This window comes from Triticum aestivum, chromosome 2A (assembly GCF_018294505.1).
Source record: "Triticum aestivum cultivar Chinese Spring chromosome 2A, IWGSC CS RefSeq v2.1, whole genome shotgun sequence".
In the NCBI taxonomy this organism is placed as follows: domain Eukaryota; kingdom Viridiplantae; phylum Streptophyta; class Magnoliopsida; order Poales; family Poaceae; genus Triticum; species Triticum aestivum.
Genome location: NC_057797.1, coordinates 75457263 through 75466942, shown reverse-complemented (window position 1 = coordinate 75466942; position 9680 = coordinate 75457263). Strand labels below are relative to the sequence as shown.

At 43.5% G+C, this 9680-nt stretch overlaps 1 protein-coding gene across 1 annotated transcript; it reads right to left on the bottom strand.

The window, feature by feature from the left end:
* Positions 1–4253: 4253 nt before the first annotated feature.
* LOC123184797 (transcription factor MUTE) lies at positions 4254–5309 on the bottom strand. Its single transcript, XM_044596858.1, has 2 exons — positions 4718–5309; positions 4254–4595 (listed from the first exon to the last, which is right to left on the bottom strand). Exons 1-2 carry the CDS (start codon positions 5261–5263, stop codon positions 4491–4493), a joined length of 651 nt encoding a protein of 216 aa, XP_044452793.1. The 5' UTR covers positions 5264–5309; the 3' UTR covers positions 4254–4490.
* Positions 5310–9680: the final 4371 nt, after the last annotated feature.

Below are 9680 nucleotides of genomic sequence, written 5' to 3'. Positions count from 1 at the left end.
GGGGCTCCTTGATTTCTACAAAAACAAAAACCCTATAAATAAAACCCTAACGAACGACATCGATGCGGGAATAATTGCTTAAACTAAGAAAATAACAACAAATGTGACATGTTCAACTAGTTCTATTAATTCAAATAGTTCTTACTAAATATAAACTTACTATAAATATAAATAAACTAGTTCAACTAGTTATATTAATTTTCTTACTAAAAATACATTAGTTCTATTAATTCAACTAGTTTATTAATTTACTTACTAAACTAGTTCAACTAAAACTAAACTAGTTCAACTAGTTTATTAATTTACTTAGTAATTATTTTAAACACTTACTAAAAATAGTAAAAAAAACTACATTATACAATAGTAAAAAACATCTACTGTTAACCATACTGCCCTAGTTAATTAGTACCATCACTACTACTAATTAACATCTACTAGTACTAAAAATCATTATCTATGAACCCTAAATTAACATCTACTACTACTAAAAAAACATCTACTAACTAAGCAGAGAGAGAGAGGGGGGTGGGGGAGGGTGGGGGCTTACAGAGAGGGGAGAGACGGTGGCGGGGAGGTGCTCGGCGACGGAGGTAGGGACGGGCGAGGGCGGGCTCAGGATCGGGAGGCGGCGGTCCTGGGTGGGCTCGGGTGGCGGCGGTGAGGTCGAGGGCGGCGACGGTGAGGTCGAGAGCGGCGGCGGGCAGCGGCGGTGAGGTTGAGGGCGGCCTAGGGCGGCGGCGGTGAGGGCAGGCTCGGGCTCGGGTGGCGGCGACAGAGGAGTAGGGGAACAGGGGAAAGGAGGACTTAGCAAAATTTTGAGCCCCGCGGGTGGTTAAATCAAACTAGCAGTAGCGCTCTTAAGGAAACGCGCTATAGCTAATTTAGCTATAGTGCGTTTTAGAAGAAAAAAAACGCTACTGCTAAAGGAAGCAGTTATTTCTTTTGTTTATCCCAATATCAGTAGCGCTTTGTCCTGGAAAAACGTTATAAGTCTAAGCATGTAAAAACATCAAAAATATACATTGATCATCTTTGATCTTTTTGTGTAGAATCTAAATAGTCAACATGAATCTTCACCATACCTGTATAGGCACAGGCGAAGGTTCATATTGCAGCCACAAATCCTACACATATAGTTCAATGAAGACCAAGTGCTCGAGATAGTTTGAGAAGTAACATATTTAAGGTGGCAAACACCTTGTTCGCTTAGCAGTATGGGACTAGACTTAATTAGTTGCGGTGATACTTAGCAGCAGCGAGTTTTGAAGAAAAACGCTGCTACTGAGTACTTTAGCAATAGCGCGTCCAGGAGAAGGGCGCTACTACTATATCTAGCCTGGAGGCAATGCCATGGAAATTATAGTAGTAGCGCTCGTTTCACCTAAAGCGCTACTGCTATCGGGATGTTAGTAGCATGGTTTCCTGGAGCTCGCTACTGCTAATTAGCAGTAGCGTTTGTTTTTAAATCACGCTGCTGCTAAGATTCTGTGTATAAAGTTTTCCCTAATAATGCATGTAAGGTTTCCTAAATGTCCTCATGGTTCGAAGGTGAGCCAAGATGTTCTGTGTGCCTCGGGACTTTGTGTCCTTGACCTTTTTGATCTTTAGCTGAGATTTTGTGTCTTAGGGATTTGTGTACAAACCTTCATCAACAAAGGGTAGGATTGCACCAACTATCCAAACCTCGGGTCTCAGCATGAACCTTTATGTTTGCGATCTCCATCCCTTGATCCCTTACTTCCATACAAGTTTGCTTTTGCTCTTTAAATTCATAGTTTTGCATGTGTAGTGTGTTTTACTCAACCATAGTTTAAGTTAAAATTGGCCATCAACTTTTTTGACATCAAAATTGTCCATCAACTTAAAATTGACTGGTGGCTCTCTGTGTTTATTCACCCTCCTCCAGAATTAAAATGACCATACATATTGTATTTTTTTGTTGCTCCTTTGTCTTTTATTCACCTTTTGCTTTTTTGTTCTTCTATGTATATATTTATATTCTCCATGTTGTCTTTTTTTTGGAATAACCACATAGTTCGCCTTGAAAGAGACATTTAAATGCAGTCGGCGATAAAACACACCATGGAATAAGCCTATCCGAGGTGGGCAGCTGACGAGCTAGCCATAGCAAGGGCGGAATGTATCTATCCCAGGTGGTCATATTTTCAAATAAATACCTTGAATGGATGCATGTACAAGGCACTAAAAAAAACTGCTCTAGGGAGACCCTATTTTCCAGGACCATCGTTGGAAACAATTAGCCATAGTGCCTTTTGGTGACTGCAGCAACTCTAGCAGACCCCGCATCCCGCCCCGACCCGTAAAATAACCGCCAAAATGCGGGTGAGCGTGAAAAAACCAGCCCGATCAGACCCTGCATCCCGCCCCGGTCCGCAAAAAGTTTTAGGGGGCGCGGCAAAATCCCGACCCCAACCCGGAAAAACGCGGGTTTCGCCCCCGCCGCTGCGGTGCCCTGCATATAAGCGGAAGCGGTTGGTGGGAGGACATTTCATCCCGCGCTTTCTCCCACCAACCACCTCTCCTCTCCCCCCTCACGCCGCCACCGGCCGCCGCCCAAGATTCAGGCGAACGCAGCTGGCAGGAGCACGGCGAAAGGCCGCCACGCGCACGAGGCCTTCCCTTCCTCCCCCTTGCGTCGGCGGGCCGTCGGATTTGCAGATCTGCGGCACTTCATCCCGGGCCGCCGGAATTGGCCTTTTCCGGCCGCCGGTTGCGGCCTCAAGCGATGGAGTGGTCGGGGAGCCTCTACTGCAGCCCAGGCAAGGGCGCATCGCCGCATGCAGGTACGGGTTCGTCCGCCCGCCACCGCCAAAGGTTTGCGGGCATGGACTCGTCCGGCTGTCCACCGGGCTCAGCGCTCGTGTAGCGCCTTTGTGGCTTGCCGATGCCGCTCATAGAGTGCGACGACTGCACGAGGAAAGTGTTGCGGCTCACTTAGAGCACGCCGAAGCACCCCGGATGGGTGTTCTTCAAATGCGAAAACGACGGGGTACGTGCACTTGCGGTAGCTCGTTTCATAGTTCATTCTCTAGTTCAATTGCGGTAGCTCGTTTCATAGTTCATTCTCTAGTTCAATTGCGGTATCTCGTTTCATAGTTCATTCTCTAGTTCAATTGTGGTAGCTCACTTCGCGCTTGCTCATTCTTTTGTGTAGGACGATGGATGCTCATTTTGGTTTTGGGAAGGCCAATACATTGATTTGTTGATAGAAAGAAACTTAATAAATGTTAGTGCACTCCTTAGTACAAGCAAAGGCAATGATGCGGTTGCATGTGCAACTAAAGGGGAAGCAACATCTACTTCTTCTGAACCAAAGATGAAGAAAGAAGAACGCAAAATCAAGAATCCACAGATCAACAACGAATGCATGGAGAAGATATTAGTCCAACTAGTGGGAGCAGTTATGGAACTTGAAAATCTTCTAAAATGCATACTTGTAGTTCTTGTTTTCTTTGATCTTGCCATTCTAGCAAAGATTTGGTGATATCTTTTGTATCCAATGTTGCTAAATAGGAAAAACAATGCAATATGCAAGATCAAATTTAAGTTTTGCAGGCCGGGAGGAGCTGCGCCCGATCAGATGCCGCAACCTCAACCCGTAAAAAAGCATATTGCGGGAATATCCGTTTTTACGGATCCATTATGCGGGGCCTGCATACGCGGCCGTCCGCGCCGGCCCAGAAAGGTGTTTTTCCGCGACCTGCATAAACATTTTGCGGGCCAGAAGGATGCGGGGTCTGCTAGAGTTGCTCTCAGATAGGCTAGCTATTCCCTACTAGTGTATACTTCTTCATCTTCTTCAAACAGGGCAACATTCGAAAAATTCAATATTATCTTTGTCGAGTCCAACCTCATGGAAAAGATCCTTTAAGCAAGCTCTATAACATATGTTTATGTTTCAAATTCTGCATTCATGTAGGATTTCAAACAACAATACATATTGTTTTTGCATCCTTTCTATTCATACATTTTGGAATCTTCTGAATGAAAAAGACCGTCACATCACAAGATGTTTGTGTAGGGGCTTGCTGAAGACTTTGGTGTATGTTTTGCACTTTTGTTCCGTTGTTCTTTGGTGTATGTTGCTGAAGACTTTGGTGTTGGTGTATGTTTTGCTAGCTAGGGGAGGTGTGTAAGGAAAACAACGATGCATTTGTTACGTCTACATGTTTCCCGAGAAACAAAGGAAATACTCTACTAGAAAATTGCAAATACTAGGTATAAGTCCGAGAAGATGTCATCAAAATAATTTGCATACACGACTTACATTTTGAAACAATATCACACGAGTTACATGGACCTCAATTTTACTTTGCAAAATGGAAACACTATATATATTACTTTCGAGAGAAAAGTAATATGCAAATTGGGGGATCTAGACATGCATGGAGCGCATGTTGAAGTTGCATATGGATGTATCTTAATATAATTATTATATAATTTGCACACGAAGGAGCGACTATAATATATTATATCGCCATGGATGAGTAGTCGAGCTCCTGCTGGTGGTAGCAGAAGGTCTGCTGGACCTCGAAGGCGACATCCTCCACGCTGAGCTGGCACTCGAGCCCAATCTGCAATGCAACAGTGCAATTAATTCACTGACTGATGAAGGCAGCTGATCGAATGCGTTCACGGAATATTCCGCGCACGCAGCACATTTAATCCGGTAATGGAGTTAGTAACTGCGTACTACCTTGAGGACGAAGGAGTGGAGGACGGTGTCGTCCATGGTGCTGATGTTGACGTGGAGCACCTCGAGGTGGAGGCTCTCGAGCAGCGCGACGATCCTGGCGGCCTGGCCGGGGATGCGGCCGGAGAGCGTGCGGAGCAGCACGTTGGCGCCGGAGATCCTGGCCTCGACGTCGGCGGCCGGGGAGTTGCAGCAGGCAGCGAGCTCTTTGACGGCGGCGCCGCCGATGCCCGGCACCACAATGCAGCTGCCGCCGCTGCTGCCGTTGCTGTTGGGGGAGACGTCGGAGGCGGAGCCCCCGGCGCTGGTGGGCGTGGAGCAGGTGAGGAGGGAGCGCGGGCTCGGGGTGGGGCTGCAGAGGCGGCGCTTCTTCTTGGCCTCCAGCGCGTCCAGCACGGTGTGCAGCTCCCGGATGAACTCGATGGCGCCGCCGATGATGGACGCCTGGTCGCAGCGCTTGATGTAGAAGGCCGGCGTCAGGGCACGCAGCACCTTGAGGTGGTCGTTCATCTGCCGCCGCCGGTTCCGCTCCACCGCGATGTGCGACATCTTCTTCTTCTTCTTTTTCTTCCCTCAGCTGCTCGACGCTGCTGGATCTGGTTGACTACCACCGCATGCACCTCGCCGTGGGAATATATAGGTGCGCGGAGGCGGCCGCGCCGGGACGCGGATATTTAGGCGTGCGCGCGTTGGTGCGTGCATGGGAGTGAAGCGGCCGCGTCGTACGTGTGAGCGCGCGCGTGCTTCATTTATTGTTGGGCGCATTGGGCGCGGCGCTGCCAGTGCCCGTGACAGGGGCACCACGGACGGATCTGGCGTCGTGGAGCGTGCAGTGGGGTTTCTTCCAGATTCAGTTCATCATACAGTAAATTTGCAAGAAAAAAAAAGTTCATTATACAGTGAACACAGTTGTTCGCCTTATAAAAGTGCATGTTTTAGCCAATTCATCCAAAAATCCAAACTGATGAAAAAGATTAGACAGCACATTATACGTCAACATGCCCATGTGACCGTTGAGGCCTTCTGTAGATAAATTAAGATCAGCAGCCTGCTTCAGTTTTCACCCCAAACATACTCCCTCATTTCCCGCTTATAGGGTCCAATTCAAAAATCTCACCAACTAAGGAAGATGGCGAGTGGTGGAATAATTTTTGTAGTTTGCAAAAGCACCCAATTAATGCTCTTATTTTTCTCAAAAGGTTATGTTTATCAATGCATTAATTGCAATGCATGCATGCATAAAGTACGGGTATCTCTAACAGATGTACTCCCTCCGTCCCAGTTCGCAAGGCAAAGTTTTCAAATATCTTGGCCCAAGGTGAATTTCCATTGGCTCTGATTTTCCACGTAAAAGCGTTAACCATCGGCGCTGTAATTAATTTGGAAAGTGAAAAGAACTTTATTTTCTAGTCTTTAATTGATTTGGCGCGATATTTTCCTCTGCCCCGCGCGCTGTTTCCGCCTCGCGCGCTCCTTCCTCCTTCGGCGCGATATTTTCCCCTTAAATTTTGCTATTGCGCCCAGATTTCTTTCCTAAACCAGAGATTTGATTCCGCGCGCAAGGATTTCGTTCCAAACTCAAACGAAAGCAGCGCCCAAATTTCTTTATATAGCCATGGACTTACGTAGACGAACAACCTAGTCTAGCGCCAGTTTCACACTGCATTGTGGAAGAGGAAGATGAAAGGAAGTACTCCAACATGCATTAGAATTGTGGTGCATGCAGCCTGGGAAGAGGAGTAAGTGTTGTGGTGCATGCAGATTTAGTGGAGTGGTTTCCCACGGTGAAAGAGGAGTGGATCAGCTTTTGCATGCAAACATTGATGGACTACTAGTGCCAAATTGAATACAAATGTGCCTAGGGGGTGGAAGATTTTGGGACAAATAGTTTTTGGGATTTTGCCTTGCGAACTGGGACGGAGGGAGTATGTTAGTCTTGATGTTAAATGTCCATGTCATCAACCAACAAGCTAACATACAACTACTCCAATGGATTGTATGTAAACTATCCAATAGATGGTGAGAAAATACATGTGATTGCTCTCTATTTCATCTTGAAGCTTGTGCAAAGGTTGTTGGTTAATCTACATACAACTTTGCTCTCTCTTCACATTTAATACATGCCACATCATCACTATATATGTTCTAGGTGGCAAATTTACCAAAACCTATCTTACAACTGTTGGAGATGCTCTTAGGCCCCTCCCAATGCTCCACCTTGTACAGGTGCTAAGCATGCCATGTAGGCGAAAAATCTGATGTGGCAAGACAATTAAGAGAACAGAGATTGATTTGGTAACCCCGGGAAGAACCAATGCCAAGCGCGTGAACCTAGGCAAAACATTTAAATGGAGCAAGCTCATCAATGCATGAAAGAGTTTAGTAGCTAAGACATTAAATGAAAGAAGCTTAGGCTGGTCACAATGGGCAAGAACATAAGCTAGTAACTTACACACTTCCCTAGACTATGTTACTATCTCCATAGTGGGTAGGAACATCTATGTAGTGTCATGCAACGATGTATTTATTAGGTTATAGACTCATTGTTTCTTGGAGTGTGTGATGTTCCGGTAACTTAGCTAGTTACCACAAGCACCTCTCTCTTCATTAAATATGTGCCACATAAGCAAAGTTGTATTGGAGTGTGTGATGTTACTCCTAAGTTCCTCCCCATTGTGACCAGCCTTAGCAACAACAAGTTAACCACCTATGCATTGGGGGCTATAGTTGTTAAAGTATTTAATGCGCTTATCACCTCATCTAAGTACTTGTTCATTGGAATTTGGAAGAGGTCTTAATACTTGCTTGCAATGATTTAATGCACCTTAAAATCTAAATATGTGATGAGGAACAACCAAATTGAGCCTTATAAAATGAAAAAACTAAAATTTTGAAATAAGCCCTATAAACTAGAAAAGAAGAAATAAGAGGTAATTGCATCGATGGTGTTTGAAATTGCGTGTCCACTTTACTGCCTGCAGTTGCGAAATAGAGATAAGTGGTATCAAACTTAGCACGTGCATGCAAATATGATGCTAATTCTATTCGTAGACATAAAGTTCACTGACATGACATATTTTGGTTGGACTGCACACATGGCGTGCTAGCGTAACATGGGGCCCGCTTGCAGTGGAGGCACAAACTGATACGCATAGTATACATCTCCATGTCCAGTGGGTCCCACATGTCAATATAAAGGGAAAAAATGACATGAAAAGTGCTTGCATAGACTAGTGGGTCCCACCTGTATGTCCAATAAAAAGTTGGCATGAAAATAAAAAAAACAGATTCATTTGAAACTCAAACCCACAACTTCGAGCTAGCAAGCAAGCCATGCTAGCCACCCCATTCATTTTCTAAAAAAAAGCCACCCCATCCTTCAAATTTGTTTGGCCAATAAGGATAACTTTTTTTTTGAGAAACTCCAATAAGGAAAACCTTTTTTAGAAACTCCATTTTTTTAGATGAACCCATAAGGATAACTAGACAATATATTTTGTAAACGACCACACTTGTGGGGCTTAAATGGGCTGCAGTTATTGCAGCTTATTTGGCGCATGCTACATTTTTTTCCTTTTTAAAAAATTTGTACAAAATAGATAAGTTTTAATCAAAGATAATAATTGAGGTTTGAATATTCATGTGTTATAAATAAAATAGATAAAATAAAATAACTTACTCAAAATATGTTCGTGTAACGTTTTAAATATTATTCTAATTATAAGTAACGAGTATGTAAAAATATTTAGTAAATACGAACATTTAAAATATACACTCATGGAATATATTAGAAAATAATAATAAATAGAGACATTTAAAAAATTTAGTGAATAAAAGCATTTTTATGCACTCATGGCTTATATTTAAATTATTAAAAATATGAATACAAAAAATTACTAAATATTTATGAGTATGCACTTGTGTACAATTTTTACCAGTGGCTTATATTCACTTGTGTATTAAACATAAGCCACGAGTAAATAAAAACATTTAAAATTTTAAATTATGAATTTATATGAATAATTTTAAATAATACAAATAATTTCTTAAACAACATACTTACGAATTATAATAATGTTTGCATAATTATTACATATTTTTATTTTGAATTAGAGTTCTAAAATATTACTATTTTTATTAAATTATGAAAATAAAATAAAATTCATAAATATAGTTAATTGCCAATGTGTTGCGATAGGGGCATAATTATTGTGTACACAATCACCATGATTTACTCATTATTATTTTACGAGGGATGCTATGTGGGCCGACTGGTAATTTTTAAATATTGGCTAGGTCACAATCGGTCAGATGAGACACCATCAAGTTGCCAAGCGGCACCCTCTACTATTGCAACAGAGGTAATATTACAGAAACCTCTGTAATATAGGTAATGTTGTAAAAACCTTTTAAACAGAGGTCATGTTGTAGAAAACTTTTACAATCGAGGTCATGTTGTAGAAAACTTTCGCCACAACCATCATGTTGCGGAAATGTGCAACGAAGGTCTCATTGCAGAAAACTTTTGCCACATAGATCATGTTGCAAAACGTCGTTGCGTCGCAACAACACTAGCACAAGCATTGTTTGCCCCACCATTTGCAACAAGGCCAATGTTACAGAAACTTGTCTTCGATGTGATGTTGCGAAAAACAACAATAACATCGACAACACCATCGGGGTCGTCCCGGCCGGGTGCCTCCTCACACGAGCTCGGGCGGAGTGCGCGCCATGGCACACGTGCAACAAGCAGCGACCAGGGATGACATCAGGAGGTGTGGAGCAGTGGCGGAGCTACAATAAAAAACCAGGGCAGGCTGCATTAGGCATTCACTCATACATTAGACATTGTTTTAATCATTAACCACACTTTTACTCATGCATATGCTGGAAGCTGGGCGGCCATGGCATAGTTTAGCCCCAACTAAGCTCCCCCAGTGGTGTGGAGGTCATTGGGGCACAATCA

Bases quoted from the DNA above. Each gene is read 5' to 3' on its own strand.
- LOC123184797 (XM_044596858.1), bottom strand. From the start codon at position 5,263: ATGTCGCACATCGCGGTGGAGCGGAACCGGCGGCGGCAGATGAACGAC. The intron at 4,596-4,717 runs GTAGTACGCAGT...GTTGCATTGCAG, and splicing joins TCCACTCCTTCGTCCTCAAG to ATTGGGCTCGAGTGCCAGCT.